General features: G+C 38.7%; 1 protein-coding gene across 10 annotated transcripts in view; it reads right to left on the bottom strand.

Annotated features, from left to right (window-relative positions):
- PHF20 (PHD finger protein 20) overlaps window positions 1-19,597 on the bottom strand; it is a 71,953-nt gene that overhangs the window by 27,766 nt on the left and 24,590 nt on the right. For 8 of the 10 annotated variants that reach the window (XM_082326066.1, XM_082326068.1, XM_082326069.1 and 5 more), the window contains 5 exons: window positions 18,295-18,682; window positions 17,780-17,887; window positions 16,625-16,801; window positions 15,633-15,806; window positions 6,223-6,501 (listed from right to left, as the gene is read on the bottom strand). In XM_082326066.1, coding sequence (XP_082182192.1) covers window positions 6,223-6,501; window positions 15,633-15,806; window positions 16,625-16,801; window positions 17,780-17,887; window positions 18,295-18,682 — 1,126 coding nt within the window. The remainder of the gene's footprint in view (window positions 1-6,222; window positions 6,502-15,632; window positions 15,807-16,624; window positions 16,802-17,779; window positions 17,888-18,294; window positions 18,683-19,597) is intronic. The other 2 variants (XM_082326070.1, XM_082326071.1) reach the window with 1 other exon arrangement.

The raw sequence follows: 19,597 nt of genomic DNA, 5'->3' as shown, positions 1-19,597 counted from the left end.
ACTAAGTTTGAGAAGATGAGATTAAAAAACTGGAAAGTTATCCTAAACTTTTGGGAAAGTAAATGTTAAAACTTGTGCCATGAAGACCTAGACTTGTAAGCCTTCCACATTTAGGGTCCTGTTTCCTCTCAATACAACATTTTTAAGTATAATTCAGATAGGCCAATTTATAAAATTACCCCCAGAAGAACAAAAAGCAATTACTTACTGTAACAACCCCAACCAAGAACTTATATTTAGGTATATAGCTTTAAAACTTGCACATTCCCCAAGCTCAGACTTCACACATTAGCACCACCTGCAGAGTGAGCCATGTGCTTTCATCCTCCTGACTCCCTGAGCCAATGTTCACTCTCAAGAAGGCTTCCTACTCCTCTGCCTCTTCCCAATCATGTCATTGAGGAACTCCTGATTTGCAGTTTCAAGAAAGGCCACCACAGAGCACACAATACACAGTATGTACATCAACAACACCTTCAACTTTTGCTAGTGCTATAACTAACTTCTCTTTCAAGTCATTTGTCCCTCTAAGCACCCTACTGAGACTACCAGCCAAGACGACGACTGTACTGGGAGTCTGTAGTGAACAGCAGGACTACACTCACAGAGACTCCTATTAGGAAGTGCATAGGAAACTCCTATGCATTTCCTAAAGCTGTCTATGCAAGTCCTATGAAGACACCTGCACTGGTCTTAAGAGATATCCTGAGGTGGGACACAGGTGGCATCTAAGCTACAACTTCCACACATTCCCAATGATGCCCAACTCAAAAATCAAAATAGATATTAGTACCCTTTAATACCTTTATGATCCAAAATATCATTAGTCATAATTAAAATTATACAATTCTCTACAACTATACCACAAAAGCCCTCCTGGCATCCAGGGCAGTAAACAGTGATGTTGGAATTAAACACCAGCAGATTAATTCCTAGCTCAGACAACAGTAAATATCACTAATAGGAACAGGAGATATGTTCATAAAAAACTGGAGATGAAAAGGCTTGCTGATTAACTGCCCACGGCCTTCTTCCATAGAGTTCTTTCAGGCCTCTCTTCTCTAAGCCTGGGCGAAGTATCCTCTTCCATACAAAGAGCTGATCCAGAAGCAGTGAAGGATCTTCAAAACCAACAAATACAGACCTGAGATATGAAACCACCTCAACCATGCAGAAACCACAACGACAGAGCCTTAAGAGAACTTCTACCTAAGCATGTCAAGACTTGGTGACAGACAAGGCAATAGCTTTCTGTCCAATGGAACACAAAACATGTCAGACCTCAGTTAAGAAGATAATTCAGCCTTCACAGGAAGCAAAGACACTGAATTCCCAAGTGTTATGAATTAGACAATATTCATCATCCACAGCTGTGAGATCATTTGCTGAGAATATCCTGATATGTGGTGTTTCAGTTCTTGAAAATATCATCTTGGCTTATAGCTGAAGTATTTCACACAGCCTGCCTCCACAAATTGAATGCAGTATCTCAAGACAAGCCACAAAGCTGATTGGCCAATCTGCAAAACAGAGGGTGTTAGTGCAGATCTTCACCTGCTCCAACAAGAAACCCTGTGTTTGTAGGTCACCCGTGCACAATTCACCACCTAGCAAAGAGGCATCCATCAGCCAATATTCAGAGGAAACAGGAAACCCCCCCAAAGGATCACCCTGAAAGCCCCTAAGCCACATGCCAGGGGTTCACATGTTAACACCTATCAGCTGACAACTAGATGCCTTATATGCTTAAGCTGTCAAAGCAGGTTTGCCAACCTGTTCCCTGTGCATGCACGGTCAGGATCTCATCAGTAATACGAGACCCCCTTTTTTTTTTTACTTGTCTTCATGGCATTAAGACACTTGTGCATTAACATAACATATTGTAACTAATTTTGAGTAGGCAGAATTGTCTAACAATGAGGTCAAGTACAAAAATTTAAACCTACCGACAAAATGCATGTTTTTTCTTAAAGTCCGTTGCGTTCTTTTTGTTCTCAAGGCAAGGAGAACAGCAGAGCCAAGACTGGCAGCAACTTGTCAGACTCAGGCTGCCATGATATACCCACATACCAAAACTGCAGCCTAATACTGCATGGCATTTTTAAAGTCTCAAAACCAGGTTTAACTTCCATTACAGCAAGACTCCTCAGGGTAACTGAACTATGTCTTGGGAGCGTAAGGGTATCAACTGATGAAGTCCCTGCCAGTACGACAGTTATGCTGACGGCAGTATCAAGTCTGTCAGCACTACTAAGCTGTTAAGAGCATTAGGAGTACACCAGCCACATTAATGAAGGTTTTGATGGCATTTCCTTGCGCACACGTATCAACTCCACTACTTGTTCACATCTAACGAGGTTAGAATTTCCCGACAAATCTTCAGTATCTATCAAGTACAGAGTCTCTCCAAGGTCTGAGGTGAGGTGCATCAGCCGTGCAAGCACTGAAGTCTGCACAAGTTGACTTTTGGATTTCAGAAAAATTGTTCAACACAAGGGCATGAACTAAATTTTGTTGAACCTCCAAGTGAAAAGATTTTACTAAAAAATGAAACCCACCAATTCAGAAAGACTCAAACTCAAGAAAGAGACACACTTCACATGTTAAAATTATGAGTTGCAGGTACAAAGAATGAAATGAAGCTATTCTATGCCTTGTGCCCTTGGAGTGGTCTAGGTCAGGAAACAACAAACTTTATAACAACATGGACAGACAGACATATGTGAAAGAAAACTGGCACCTTCAGAGGAAGTTGTTTACACTAAGTGTTTGTAGGGCACAAGTCACAGTATGGGACGACATACTTAAACAGTAAACTAAGTGATTGTGCAGAGAAAGAGAAGGGACCACAAAGAAAAAAGCCTATCTTAAGGTTAATGCATATGAAGGTGGAATGTGGTTCTATTCCTTTATTACAGCAATCAACAAGTAACTAGCTGCCAAAAATCTTAACAGATACTACACCACATTCAATTTCCAAGTGATGAATTTGATAGAACATCTCAATTTGAACTGTCAAAAACTTAAGCAACTCTTTCCTGCAAGACAGACTTTGAAAAGCCATCTGCAGCCTATGCTCAAAAAGCTTATGCATCCACATACATTTGTGCAGGTCTTGATTCTCCTCTTTAAGAGAATAGCTGCAGGTGGCTCTATAATGCACCTGCAGAGGTGCAACGCAACCTAAGAGCCGAGGGCAGAAATGCCAGCATCTCTTGTATTCCAGGGGGACACAAAATCAACTGCCTTATTCTCTATAAGGACAATTCCTTCAGTAAAGGCCAAATAGCAGCAATAGTCATGGAGGTAAGTATTATAACATGGGGCTAGGGGAAGAGTTGTTTCGTAATGATCTCGTAATACTTCCTCATAAATTAAAGAGAAGAGGTATTGCCTGAATGCACCCAGTAGCCATAAGTCTGCATCATTCTGTTCAGAGTAGTAAGGCATATCTAAAATACAAGCTAGGCAATGGTAGTTCCTTCCCCTCTGTTCAATGAAGAGTCACTACAGAATTTAGAGAGCTATCTGTCAAATTTGTCACCGTAAAGGTAAGATCCTTCTTAGGGAAAAGGGAGAGACAGGACAGATGAGTTCCAAATTAACCTTTCCAGCTCACTCAAGTTTTGAAGCCAATGCCAAGTGGCACAATTTACATTTCAGATGTTAAAATTTCAGAGTCTCCACTTTAGTGGAAAGTAATTATACTTAAATTGTTCCTTCCTGCATCCCACAACATGGTCATTGAAGACCACTTACATCCATCTTCTTTTCTATGTGTCGAAACTCTAAATTTTAAGCACTACAAAGAAAAGGTTTTCCTACTGTTCTGAATATTGCATAATTTCCTAGAACTTTAGGAACAATAAGTATTTTCACTTTAAATCTAGCCAGCAGTCCACCCCACCATTTATTTATTTATAATTTAATGTGTAGCAGGAACAGTAAAGAGTCCCAGAACTCCAAAATAAAACTTGTGAAATAAGGACTTAAGTGTGATAAAGCTTCTAAAGCAAGAGTATCTCCAAGCTTATGGAATAACAAGACTCGTGATTTCTAAAGTCTTATCTGTTAGAAATTGCCACCTTTTGTTAAGCACTAAAACATAATGTAGTGAAGTAAAGGACATTTGTACCAAAAGGAAAAATGATTTAAATATATTCACTTTGAACAGGAGAATTTTTGCTTACAAAAGGATTGTAAAGATGAAAAGTAAACCCACCATGTACCATATTTAATTATGTATTCACAAGCCTTCACTCTCACTAAGCAGTACATCCTGAAAAGCCTTTTAAAAAGGTGACACAAAAGTGTTCAGCAGACATGGAGAAAGTCTTGCTTAGCAGGCTGTCTTCCTATACACGCCATTAAGAACAGAAGAGATGCTTGCAAAAAGAGAGGAGAACAGAACACAAAACAGTATGAGCTCATAAACCCCATTAACTCTACTTTAGAATGTGTGGTACCCTCACAACAAAAATTAAAGAATTAACAACACATTGAGTTAAAAACCAAATGGCACTCAATATCAGACATATGATATAATTGATATATAATGACATTACTTTTCTTCATCAAGAAAAACCTTACTGTAGCTCCACAATAGCAGGCTTTGACAGTGAAGGTGACTTGAAAACTTTATGGTCCGCCTTCCACCTTGATGCACTGTTCAACAGCTGTCAGCACAACCCTGAGGCTATTTGCAGGGGTATGCTATGAAGCACATCATTGAAACAGTCCAGGTTAAAAGTATCCATCCACAAAGGGGGAACGGAAGGGGTGGGGGTTTAAAATAAGAAATACAGTTACAACTCAATACCATAAAGAATTATCTGCCAGTGCAGCCAAGATGATGACATCAAACCAACAGTGTGCACTTGGGGGAAAGGATAAACGAAAGGGTCAAGATCTTGAGTCACTAGTCAGTACATTCAAGACAATCACAGGAAAACAACTTCTCAAACCTAAATAATTATGCAGTTACAAAAAGCAGAATAGGGGCCTGTTTATGGAAAAGCACATGACATGCAAGAAGCCCATTTTGATCACTGTGCAGTTGTTAGCAGTTATTCTTCATAAAGTGCTCGTCTCAGTTGTGTTTCTCAAGGCAGCACTTCGGTTTCATTTAAGCTGCATGCAAAGCATAATACACTCAAGTTGGCACATCCTAATGCATTTAAAGAAAAGTCTTCTTCTACTTAACCAAATCTTATGCCTTTGCATTATTTAAAGTTACAGAAGTATTTGGGGTATAGAAGTTCACATGTAGTAGCAGTATGTTAAGTTACACGTATCTTGTTAGGAACAGGCAGCAGCACCTCAAATGAAAAAAATGTTTGCTGGATACATCAGGAAAAGCAGACATGAAGCACAGTAAGGCTAGATATATTCTGCTATAGTGAGCTGTAGCTCAGTGAACAGCTTGCAAGACTCTGAAATTCTTAATTAAACAGAATATTAGTGGAAGATCAAATGCAAAGACAAAAAACACTCAGGAATGCAGCAAAGAGAAAGCTGGATTTTATAAACCAGACTCAACCAGAAGACAAAGAGATGACAATTTTTATGGCCCTGCAGTACAAAGAGAAGTCAGTCCACAAGAATAAAAGTTTGGATAGGTTATCAACACCACCACTGCCGTTCACAACTAGACCTAGGCTGCCACTCTGGTGTTATGTGCAAGACACTAGGAAGAAAGCGCTTCAGAGAATGAGATGGTGAAGCAGAAGTTAACGTGATTCTGAAGACTGCAAAGCAGTTATAACTTAAGAATTGCTTTTTTTCCTAACCATTAAGTTTTTATCCCTTTCCACGACCCATCAGTTGTGTGAGGATCTTTTTTTTTTTAAGGAGAAAAAAAAGAAAACAAAACAAAAAAAGATCAGAAACTGAGGGAACTCTAGTTTTGAAAAAAGAACAGAGGTTTAATACTCAAGTGAATTGTTACAAGGGAATAAGAGAAGCTGCATAGTCGGTTCACTACAGAACATGATCTGTATTTCTAGATGAGGGAATTTCTTCAGCTTTATCTTCTCTAAAACATAATGTTTACACATATTATGCTTCTTCTCCACAAAGATATATGCTAAGATGGAGCCCTAAAGAGACTCCTTTGGCCCAAAAGAAAATTGATTTTGGCTCTTTCTTGCTTGTCCTGCTTGCCGCTGTTTTTAAAAAAAAAAAAAAAAAAAACAAAAAAGAAGAGATCATCAACATACTTACACAATGAACCAGCTGTGGTCCGTCCTCTTTTTGACCTTTCTTGATTAGCTTTTTCAGAAGCCAAAGAAGCTCTGGTTTGAATATTTCTTTTTACAGGGTTCTGCTGTGATTCTGCAGCCTTTTCCACTCCATGCAAGTATTTCATGTGATAATGCAATAACTTGGCTTTGCGGAAGGATTTTGAACAGTCCAAGAACTTGCATCTAAACTTGTGATCTTGATCAACAGTTGCAGCTTTTTTTGATGCAAGAAAATCTGCTCTCCTACAAGGTTTTGTTACTGTAAGAACAAAACAGATAAATTCCCCCATGCATTTGCTATATTTATCAAATGGTTTCCTAATCTTAAAACAACAAAAGAAAGTTAAGAAATGGGCATGCATTCAAACATGTTAGCTATCAAGTGCTAAAAATAAAATTTTAATGCTGTATCTGCCTTTAAGATCAACAGCTTTTAAGGGAAAGCTCTGCACTACTGTACTTTTAGAAATTGCTTGTCATGATGCCAGTGTTTTTTTGAATGAGTTACTGTCAGAAAATGACATTTTGCTTCCACGAGTTCCTTGCTCATCAGCTAATATCGCTGTATACAGTGCTACTATAGATACGAGACTGAATTACACAGAGATTGTGTACTTTAGTCAGAACACTGAAGATTATGTTCTATCAAGTATTTATTTAATTGTTTATTGCTGTTCACACCTTTGGTGAAAGCACTTCCCAAGGAAAACAGTTCTGCTTCTTTGCTTATAACTATTTTGCTACCTGCTTTCTGGACACCTTGTCCTACCACCAAAGTCTGGTTACTTCCAAAAACAATGGAAGCAGTTTGCCAGAACTACATTTTTCAAGTAAAACTGAAATTTATTTCAACTTTCAAGCAGCAATGAAAGAATGAAACTAAGGAAAATTGCTTGCATCTGTTAAAAAGCGTTCCCTATGAGCTATAGTTAATTAGCGTCTCAAAAAAACACAAGGGAAGTCTTCAGACTCAAATGGAAGAACGTTTTAAGGAATCTGTTTTACAAAGCACTGCTGTGCAACTCAGTGCTACACCTGAACTTGACCTGGTAAATTCCTATTTCTTCTTCCAGCATTTCAGAAACTTTCAATTCATGTTTTTGCCAAGAAATACACAAATGAAACATTTTGAACTAAGAGCAAATCAGAGTACTGTCACCAGTATCTGTACCCAATACAACAGAGAAGAGGTAGAAATTTGGAAACACACAGATACAAACTGATTCAGGCAATTATCCATCACTAATACGCACACAGCATCAAAAAATCCCTCATCAACTAGTGGACCATGGAAAAGAAGTGTCATTTTTACAAAACAGCTTCCAAATATAATTTTTCCATTTGTTTTGCCAGTACTAAAATATAATTTCCATATTTACAAGCATTTTCAAACTTTGAGGATTAAGAAAGGAGTGTTTAAAGCTAAGACCTAGACCTTGCAACAGTGATGCAAAACTGAAGGTATGCAGCACATGAATGAAAATTAAAACATTAAAAGTAGTTGAAAACAAGGAACATAAAAGGACAAACAAGAATAAGTGCAGAAAGAATAAGACTTTCCACAAGCGCACATACGCAGGAACGCACAGAATGGGAGTGTTAAAAGGTGGTGTCAACACGGTCTTGGTGTAAGAACACAGGACAGCTGGTTCACAAATTTTTAGCATGTAGCAACAAAAATAGTGTTACTGTGCTGCATACTTAAAGGTTATGTCATAGCAAAGAAAAGCATCCTAGATAGCCGTATCTGAAGCATACTCAAGTTAAGTACTGTGTTATGACAAAGAAACAGAACTTGAAGTCATTAATAGAGAAAAAACAAGTAATGGTACTATGGAGGGTGATGCACAGGGAAGGATTAAGAAGTCTCATGCACATCAGACTGGCTAGAAGAAAGATTATTCAGTTAATTTTGAGAAGAAAATAGTAAAAATGAAGACATTGCTTTTGGGCGTTTCACAAAGATAATGACAAGGAGAAAGAGGAAGACATTTTGGCATAGCCATATTAAGAACATCCTGACAGGGATGCTGCTTTAAGCAATTATGGTAGTAAGATTGCAACAAAGCCAAACAATTAGATCACACTTGCAGAATGACAAAGTTTGCCAATACCAAAATCAAAACATACTGCACCCCATCAAAAGCTGCATTCATAAAGAATGAAAAATATTTCAGGAGCAGTCAGTGAAATGGCCTGTGGGTTTAGTGAAAGCAAGTGCAGAAAGGTTCTCTTGGCTATAAAGCTAAAAACCAGCATTTGGGACAATGAAAGAGAACTTGTTTCTATTTACTAACACAAAGACAGGAAAACTTAACTGCAGCAGAAGGCAGTAACAGGGTCTGAAGATAGAGCAAAAAAATATTACAAAGATGACAAGGGAAACTATTATATCATCACACAGCTATCACGATGAGGCCCTGTATCCAAGCTCAGAGCACTTCCCCTCCATTGAGAAGGACAAATTCTTGAGAAGATACAGGGAATGGCTTCTAACTGATCAGCTACAAGTTAGAAGACGAGCACAGGATCACGTTAGCTGAAGTTCAGAAACAGAGGTAACAAAGACACAGGTTAAGGGGAAGGAAAGAAGAAAAAAACTGCAACATGCAAAAGGAATTTATTCAGAGTAATAAAATATACACAATCCCACACAGTCTGAAACAAAGTTTAAATTATTACCATCACCACCACATTTGGGGGCATTTTCCTTCTTTACAAGTAACACAATAGAACTCCCCACTGCCACGGCACAGCGGGAAAATGATGCCCAACACCACCACCCAGGAGAGCCTCTGAAGAGCCTGTGCTGCCAGCCCGACGCTCTGAAGCCGACTCATTACACCAACAGCTATGGGGGGAACTTCCATCCTTACACATATACACAATTTCTGCTCACAACACATGGTGCTAAAACTTGTTTCTATGCAGAGAAAGTTTTGCTCTATTAGCTTCAGATTTTCAGGCACTTGCCTTTTCAGAGGAGCTTGGTGGGCGTTTTCTCTGAGTACAGAGGAAAGTAAATGACAGACCTACTACCTGCTATTTCTTCCGTGTTTATAACCAAAATTTAAACCCCTCACCTGGCATTCAATTAGCCATTACCATATGAAGCATAGAGATTCAAGGTCAAACAAACAACAGTGTCACCTTTAACTTTCACTAAAGAGGAAAAAAAACCCCATCCATTCAGCATTCAAGTCAGCAACCTCTCTCAGTTCTCATTGTGCTGTATTATCCAAGGTTCAAGCTAAGGCCACCTTTAGCAGTAAGTTTACAGTAAAATGTCACCGTTCAAAGTTTCTGAGTCCACAAGAGAATCCTCTCCTCCCCCTCCCCACCCCCCCCATCTTTGTTTGAACTGACTCCTGCTGGGACAGGAATGTTTGGCAGCAGCACAGTATCGTGACCTAAGGTCCGTCATCCTGAGGCAACTTCTGCAACACATTGGGAAGCTATCCCAGGGAGCCAACAGTGCACATAGCACTTAGTATTTTCCCCCAAATAAAGTTGGCCTTGCTGCAGTTTCTAGCCATTAGATCTTCACACACAATTGCCTGTTCAACTGATGAGACTTCTAGTCTCTTTTTCCTGGTCTCCACAGAAATATTAAGTGAAGATCAAATTATACCTTCACCTGCTGTTAAACTAAACACATTGAGTCTCTCTAGAACATATGTTCTCTGGTGCTTCCATCTGTATTATTTTAAAGTTTATTTTGTTATTTTTTACCATTATCTTTCTTGAACTGCAGACATAAGTTTTATGTATTCCGGGGTAACTGCACAGATGATTCTGGACCGAGATGACAAAACCTCACCTCTCACATTTCCATCTACTCACACAAATGTGAAGGTGACCTGTGGGGTCTAATGTTATCATTCAGTGTGGTCAGTCTCAAAATTCTGAGAACCATTTTGGAGCCAGTGCTTTCTTGGGAATATATCTATTCTCATAGTAGTCCACATTTTAAATACAGCCGCCTACTTAGCCTAGCTGACACTTTTTACACTGTGCTTTGGATCACTTCACACCATTGGCCTAGCTTCCTCATTAATTACCTATTTCTCCAGTCTGAAATCTTGTGTTGTTTTTCTTGTGCTCACCAAAAGTGTTCCTGTTCATCATTTTAGCGCTCAAACTATGTTTCCTCCTTTATTTTCAAAAACCTCTGTCTTTCAAGATCTCAGCTGTGAAACAAAGAACATCTTGCCTAATTGCTCTTCTCAAACTACTTTAGGCAAGGACAGCATCCAAGCATTTCCAGTGTGTCCAGAATCGACTCAACTATGTAAAGCAGATGCTTGGTATAATAGATAGATACAGTATCAATAATCACAGATCATTACATGCTCACAAAGTTGTGATTTTTGAGCTTGAAACATTACTCGACATTGCAAGAATTACTCAAGACAGTATTTCATCGGATCCTCCACTCACCATTTTCTCCCTGTGCTAGCACTAAGTTTGTAACAATAAAAACAGGGAGGTCTAGATACAAACCTCGACATAGCTTCAGAGGGGGCTAGCAGCTGGGTGGATGTAGAGGCACTCTGAGGTGTAACTCAGATCGTGGCATCTAGCTGTAAGCAGCTTTAAGTGAGCAAGGCAGGATGGACTTCTTTATGTACTATATTGTTAGGCTTAAAATGACAACTTTTACACTACCTTGAAGGAATCAAAGCCCACCTAGGTAAGCTGCGGGATACACAGCTGCTCTCTCAAACTGAATGCAAAGATATCATGCTTCTCCTTAACTAAAACCCAAAGCTAAAAGTGACAAAATTAGAAAAACACATGTTAAGTATAAGGCAAATGGAATCCCTGATGCATATCTATGCAAATAAAAAAGTAATCCTAAGAGTTCTGGGAAATACAACTACAAACACAATAGCAGATCTGTGCAAAGCAAAGACAGCTCACCTTCAAAGTCAAACCTTCAAAGTTTGTAAGAGTAAAGCCACACGAACAGCTGTAGAGTGCTTCTAAGCCTGTTTTCACATATATGAAACAGAGCTTTAACTGGCTGCAAAGATTTGCCAACAGACTGTCACCCAGTTTTTTGAAAGACTTCGTTTAGCTAAATCCTAATCATCAATTCTGGTCCCTAAACATCAGAGAAGCCAAAAACCAGCAGAATAGGATTTTCATCTTCTAGCACATGTAATTAATCAGAATTTTGTGGAAAATTTTAAAAAAGGAATCGAGTTTTGACAAGCAATGCTATACTGCCCTTTCAGAATACATTACAGACACATACATTTTAAAACATAACAAGCATATAAACGCTCCAAATTGTATTTGCTGTTACAAATGTCTGCAACTACTATAAATCTGAATCATCTACCAACTAGTGACTGGGAAAACACTCTTTTTAAAGAGCTTTTGTCCTTAAAGATTCCTGATAGTCAAATGCTATAAAAATCATATCCTTCCTATACATCATGCAAGTTAAAACTAGTACTACCAGGGTGCATCACTCACCCATGCCATGTTAGAGTTAGGGTAACATAATGCTAACACAACATACTGAAGAAAAAGGTGGTTATTAATTTTATTATGCTTTGTAGTATTTTTCTACAGGAAGAGAATGAATTCCCATCAAGTGATTAGAATTAAAGTCTACAGACAAATAAAAAAGTTAGTACTGGGGTACAATGTTGCACTTGTTCTAAGTATGAGAAGTTATCTTTGACCTTAACTTGCATGCTTTATTTTGTGGGAATCTTGTACGGAAGAAATACCCCTTTTTTCTACCCATACCACTTACTCTGACAATATACTTCTCCCCTTTCCAAACCTCGAATCTCTTTAATACACTTGGCAGTCTGAGAACATAACTGCTTAACATACAGTTCTTTGTATTTGGAGAGATGTCTATCTGTTCCCTTGATAAATACCTACAAAATAAGTTAACTCAGCTTTCAGCCTCCAACACCAGTTATTTTTAGGACAGCATGCTCATGTATTTTTTCACACGATCCCCCAAGAGCAGGAAGCCATTGGCGATTTTCTGAGGCGTTTTTAGATCCCACACCAAGGGCCTCTGTCACACTGCTGCGCACACAAGCTACTGCCAGGTGAAAGCCCAAGCCTTACTGTTCCCCCATCTGGCAGCTCATTGGCACTGGAGTGTACAGACACAATCCCGTGAGTAAGACAGAAGCATGTACAAGAAAACAGAAATCCACTTTTAAGTACAGAAAATTTATCCATGATAGGAGCTATGAATTGTAAAACTCTTGTATCAACAAACCACTTGTTAATAACATTTTTAATGTTGGTTAAGTATGGAAACGTAAATTTTTGTACTTGGATTTCAGGTGACAGTATTTACTCAAAAAGACCCTGTACAGTTCTTATTCCCCATCCTTAATGAGTTTTCTCCAATAAAGACACCTGCTTGCCACATCTGGATGTCCACCCAGGTGCACGTCTGGCTTTTCTACCATTAAATGAGATGGCTTTAATTAAATGAAACAAAATCCATGCTCAGGAGTGTAGATTTTCCGACACCACCACAGCACTGAACTTCAGGTCAGAATTCAATACAAGTGCATACTCCTGAATTAACTTTAATCCAGCTCACTCAAGTACTGACAGAAGTGCCAGTGTCAAGAGTGCACAAGCTATACCAGAGGCTTTTGGGTAGGTAAGTGAACCAAGTCATGCTCCCAGTTTTACATCTTCTATCCAGTTAAGCAAGCTCAGGAGAAGTCCACATCCTGCACATCACATCAGTATGACTGACACCACACACATACGTATAACACATTCAGCTGGAATTCTCCCCAGTTTAAGCCCAAATTACAAGTGCTCAGCAATGCATACATTAGGAAGTCAGAGGAAAGTGGTAATAATGGCAAAAGATATCCAAAGGGGTCACAGTTTTTTGAACTCCCAATGGTTCAGTTGCACACCAGCATTATACTGGTGACCTGCCCCGTCTACCTGCCACCAAAATTATGCTCCCCAAATGCTGAAAAAGCAGAATTGAGAAATATGACCTTATAAATTTCAAATGTACAAGTGAATTCCTCTCCCTGCCTCCTCCCTTACAAAACACAGCATCTCACCCCAACATGTGTTATACAAGTTCAAAGGGATAAAACAAGGCAATTGTAAACTGCACATGTGATCTCAAGCAGAACATAAGCATGCAAGTAGAGAAAAAAATCTGCTGGTATTTTAGTTTAACATAAATCCTTAAACCTGTCATTTCCCTAAAGTTTTTTCATGGAAGGAGAAGAGATTTCCCTATCAGCAAAAAACACAAAGGGAAGTAACATTTTTACACAACCAAGCCTGTTTTGTTTATTTGTTCTTTCATAGTCACTGGAAGTGATTTGTTTGCTGTAACCCCTAACACATACCACTGTGTACATACTAGCTCTCACTACATTACAGCTCCGACCGCAGATCCCCAAACTTTTCTTTTTTTAAAAGAAAGAAGCCTTCTCTGAAGATGACCATACAGCTTACGACAACACCCCAGTTCACATACACTAGTAAAAATTAAAAAAAAAATAAAAAACAACAAACTTTTGCTTTCATAGTTACTTAAACTAAGGCATTGTGAAACACCCTGAAAAGCTCTGCATCCTAAATGAGTACTGAAGTTAGAAAATAAATGCCCTTGCAGAAGGCACGTTTAAAAATAGTATTTGACCACTAATCCCAAAGCTTTGTGATTACACATTACGGTACCGAGTAAAATCTTTTATTTTTGAGAATATTCTGTGACTACTTCTGGATTATTTTACAAAGGCAATGGCAGCACATGCCGTCGTAATACTGCATTAGCTGCTTCGAAGAACATCTGTAACCATTAACACAGTTTTTCCATACTGTTAATACAGGGTATTCTTTCAAAAAGCCAAGATTTACCATCCTCCAAATTCTCAGACCTTATCAAAGTTGTGATTTGTCAATCTGTAGTTCAATGAGTACCTTCAAAAGATTATAGAAAATAGAAGTGTCACCTTAAAAATGCTGCACTTCAAACTGAAAATTTACAAAATAAAAGGCTAAAAGGTTGTCAGCTAAAAAACACACTAAGAAATGCAGTAAGTTTGTCATGCAAGATCACTAAAGTTAAAAGGCATTTTATCATATTGTTTTCCCACATAAAGCACGTCCAAAAGGTGACTGTATCCACTGTAGTAGAAAGCTTTGCCATACATTTTATTAAAGTTTGTCAGAGGCTGAAAAGTGAGCATTTTCAGACATACTAAAAATTCTTTCAATTTTCCAAACTGCTACAACTTACTAGACCTCTTAGAAGAGCTGCCTCTAAGGTGCAAGTCCTGCACACTCCACCTCAGAGCAATTCAGATCACTGTACCTGTTTGGAGCCATGCCTGTACCTGCACACCTTCTCACATGACTAAGACTGGAGTCACAACAGCCACCACTGTTTCTGCTTGCCTGAAGCACAAGATTCCAACAGGATCAAGAAGCATCACTGCTTTTTAGCATTTCTTTGCACTCCCAGTGACACAAGTGTCTGCAGTCTTTCTATTAAGAACTCCAGGGACATGTTCCAGAGATCCAACGAAGCAGAAAAAAAAATTAACGCTCCTTTGCTGCTACAGCAGACAGCCCCTCCTGCCAGCCGCAAAAGCTACTCAGGGATGAAAACTTGCCAACAGGACATGGCTCTATCTTAACAGAATTACATTCAGGGATGCCTGTTCAGTTTCAAGGGCACCTTGAAGGAGAGGAACTTCAAATTCCAAAGGAAAGAGCTACAAAGCACAGCACTAGCTGCTAATATTGCTGGCACTGCAAACTTCTAATAGAAAGGGTACCCGTTTAGCTAACCCACATGGCAGGCTATTACAGCAGTACCGGGGACAAGCACTTGTGAGGAGCTTCACCAATTGTGAGCACACGAACTTAAGGAAACCAGTGATGTTACACTGCAATTACTCAGAGGAAGTATTCAACTTAAACTATAAAGTGCACATAAAATTGGTTCTACCTGCTACAAGGGAGGGAGGAACAAATTTGTTGCTACCATATACCTGCAGCACAAAAATTACGGAAGAACATGATCTTTTAAGACATTAGTCCAACTTAATCCAGAATTACAAACATTAAATTATAACCTGAAAACAAGCATTTGTTAATTTCACCATTCACATGCTAATAATATCACACCTAGTCATTAAAAAATTACAATTTCCACTTTTTGGAAGATTGCTGTCAATCGCTGAAGTGTAAGATCAAAACTGAATCCATAAGGAATAAAAATATGTGTTTTTGCCCCGTGGTTAACATTGCAAGAATGCACCATTTTTGTTAGTGACACTCGTGCAAGCATAGAACGCCTGGCATCAGATGCCTTAAGAAATGCATCAATAGTAAATATGGAATCAAAATTTCAACCTGTAGCAGCAGAAGGTTCCTGGGTTCTGACAGTGACAGAGGAAGACTCAGTGTCTTCAACTTTTTCTCCCTGTAAACTGGCATCCGTACTGAGTGCTGTGCTATGCGATGTGTTTCCAGGAGATCCTTGTTCACTGAAACTTTGGTCAGATTCAACAGGAACTTCTAACTGGACTGGAATAGAGGAAAAAATTCTCATTGAGTAAAATGCACACAAAAGCATATTCCAGAACACTGATGTTGTGTGTTCATCACACTACAGTGGAGACAAATATCCATTCATGATCAGACTACCTGCTGTTGTAAAAACTTAATTTTGTGTTAATACAACACAGCTACTTGTAGCAACCCTCTAAATTTAGAGCTGCTTAGCAACACACAGGCTACTAACTCTTTGTAGCCTAAAATGGGACAGGTCTCCTCAAACCATTATCAGAGCTCCCCCTGAAAGGGAAAGGCAGTGAAGCACAGGGCAGAAAAAGGGAGCATTATCTCCACCCAGTCTAAGAATAAGAGCATCCCATTCGGTGTTTTTAGTGTTCAACAAGAGGATTAAACTGTAAATTTAGCATTTGGGTTACTTCTTCAATCTAAAAATGTTAAACTTTGTAATTACCTCATTTTCACAAGCATAACCTGCATCCCGTAAAAAAAAAAAAGGGGGAAACAAAAAAACAACCACAACATTTCCTTTAAGTTATTTTACAACCTATGGAGCTCTCCTTTTGCAAGGTCAGTTATCCCTCTACTGGAAAAGCTCCCACCACGCAAGGGAAATGCTAGGGTTACTGATAGAGAGGGAATCAAAAGCAAAGGCAACCAGGGCAGCAGAGAGAGATATAAACTTTGAGTTTTCTCTGCACTGCTGATGAAATCACGTTTTAATTGCAGATATAGAGCCTGCAGGTTATGCAAATGAAAATATAGGGCTTGCAACAACTAGATGATTGCCATACCACCACAAACCCAGAGTATACCAGGAAGCTGCTTACCCTTCTCAGATTCCTTTTGGTTAGATACTGCATCTTTCAAAGGCTGAATTTCCGTTGAAGCTGTGACATGATCTGTATTTAAAATCTCGTGGCTAATACTAGATGAGAGTCTTGAAGATCGTCTCCTGATCAGGTCTCTTTCAGGGTTATCTGAAGAGTTCTTCAATTTTTCCTGAGCTGGAATAGACAAATTTAATGGTACCATGCAGTTACAGGATTACTAAATAGCTCACAAGCAAACCTTAAAGACCTCCCCTCCCAGTGACAGTTTGAAAGTGTGTTTAAGGACTGAAGTTAATAGCAAAAGCTAAACAGCCCTGGTGATTAGACCTCTCTGTAAAAGCTACAATCATATTAACAGTCATAAATAAGCATAAAAATAGAGCAAAAGCCTATCTTATAGGTGTGTCAACTTTTTCTTTTAGTAACAGACTTGAAGAATACAGATCAATATCTTACTGGTAAAAACATTGCTTTAAACAGCAACCGTCCCCCAGACGTAAGTAATACCAGAAGTTAGATGAGACAATTCAGACACACAAACAACTTTGACCCTAAGCTGGATAACGTATGCACACTGAAGTTTTAAGAGTTTGCGGTCCTAAGGAAGGGAAAGACAGCCTTCTTCAGATCTCTATCTCCTTGTTCATGATACTGCTATAGAGATTATTTTCTTTCCTCATCAACACACTCAAAGTTCTTCAGCATCACTACACACTATACCAAGATAAAGTAGAAGCTATTAGACTGCAGCGACATGAATATTTATCTAGTATTAAAGTTTCTTTGCTAAGCAACATGGTACGTCCTTCATCTAGTAACTAAAGAGTTTCTAGAACTAGAAAAAGGCTTTTATAACCTTCTACATATTGGAGGCAATATAATCACTACCTCCCCTATGTGTATGAACTTCTGCATCAGGACTCACAGCTTGTGGCTCCTTTATCCAAAGCCAGCTTCCAAGATTTAGGAGGGAATTTCAGCAAGATGATGCTACATATGAATGGCCAATTTAAGAAAAACAGGTGCTACATTTCAGTCATTTCATGTATCACAGTTCAAGGTTAATACTACAGACTTTTTCCCCCCTCCACTTAAGCTTCAAGAACTTGTATGTACAAATACTGTGAGAGTTCAATACCAAAAAATACTCACACAAGTTTTTTTCAATCCTGGGACGCTTTGATGGAACTTCACCTCCTTTAGGTATTTTCCGACGTCTTAACTCCAAAGTTATGGGCTGCAGTGTCTGAGAACTTGGCTCTATATATTTAAATAGAGAACAAAAATTGACTGGATATGAAGCTGTCAAACTCTTTAGAACATAAATTCCCAAGCCTCACAACTTAAATACTGGACTTGCACAAATACAGTATCACCTGGCTTTCCAAAGTCTACATATTAGCATTTAATCCTACTGCAGACATGTTTTATAATATATGAAGATTACTTGCCTAAATCTGATCTCTGACCAAATCACTGAAGCTCCAAACCTGATTAACAAGTATGCTCTCAGCTGTCCTAACCAAGCCAGAACAAAGATGGAGTATAAAATTTTTAAGAAGTTTCTAGAGACTTAGGCTGTGAAAGAGGAAGATACTTTTCATTCCTTTATGTAAGTTTAGGAGGGTTCTGATATATGGCCTAAACATTTAAGTTTAGCTACATACCCGTTGGAGGTGTTATTGGCGGTCTTCCACGTTTTCGTTTAGTTTCTTTTGCGTTTTCCTGTGGACTCTTTACATTGTCATTCTCGGGTTTCTTCTCAATTTGTGTATCTACTGAATATTCCATATCATTCTCTGATATATTCTCTTTATCTTCTTTTCCATTCTTAGATATATTCTTTTCTGAGACCTTGCCTTTTTCTGAGATGACTATCAATTTTCCTTCTTTATCAGGTTGCTTAACTCTTTTCTCAGTCTTTAATGTCTTTTCATCCTTGTCTTTCTTTGCACTACCTGTTGCTTTCCTCTGTTCTTTAAATTTCTCCCGCTTTTCAGGAGATGACGGAATTTCATTACCTCTTTCCTTAGGCTTAGCATTACCCACAATATTCTAGAATAAAGAGAATGACATACGAAAATTAACTTATTGCAATCCGAAAGTCCTCCCCCACTTTTGTATTTAGCAGACTTGCATCTTTGTCCAATTTTTCAAAGGATAAAAGCATATACTCTATTGCAACCCACAGATTAAAACTTAGAGGCACTTGAACTGTTCAAGGACCCATGCAGCTTCAACAGAATGGTGCAACAGATTCACTCTTTTCACAACTCAATGGTGTAAGAGATTCGCCATTTCTTTGTTCTCATGAGCAGGTTAGGTCTGTACTAGCTTGTGCAGTACTACTAAAAGCCTACTTGGCACACTAAAGAAAGAGTGGGAGTCAAGAGCACAGAAAAGGGCAAACAGCTCAACCACTGGGATGCAAAAACTGTCTTCCTTTCACAAAAGTATCTCATTCAAAATAAGACCAGTATTTAGCTTGTAATTATCACTACTACTGAAACATGCTAAGTAAAGAGTCATGTAAAGCAACTGCAATCACCCACTTCATCAGGAACCACATGATGTTAAAATGTACACATTTAAATTTCAAACCAAAACTTTAAGAACTTTGTCTTTCTGTAATTTGTGTTCAGCATGAGAGGACATGAAAATCCTTAATAGTCTTTGGACAGCAAACTACTGATACAATATTCAACTGTAATCTCATTTCCCCATACTTCTTATATAATAACATCAAACCAGGAAGAACACCCCTATATCAACAAGTCACTGCTACTCAATGTCTTTTCCATTCTGTGATCAGGTTTCATATTAACACCACCTGGAGGGACGCCAGTTTTGTTTTTTTCCCCCTTCCAATGGTACCGCTACAGGCTGTCCGAGAACTTCGCTGCTCTGATGAAACAGAAACCTCCTAACTTTGTGTCTGGATTAATAATTTATATTTGGTCATGTGTTGAC

The sequence above is a fragment of the Platalea leucorodia genome (assembly GCF_965183815.1).
Source record: "Platalea leucorodia genome assembly, chromosome: 13".
Taxonomy (NCBI): domain Eukaryota; kingdom Metazoa; phylum Chordata; class Aves; order Pelecaniformes; family Threskiornithidae; genus Platalea; species Platalea leucorodia.
This window is presented reverse-complemented; position numbering and strand designations above follow the sequence as displayed.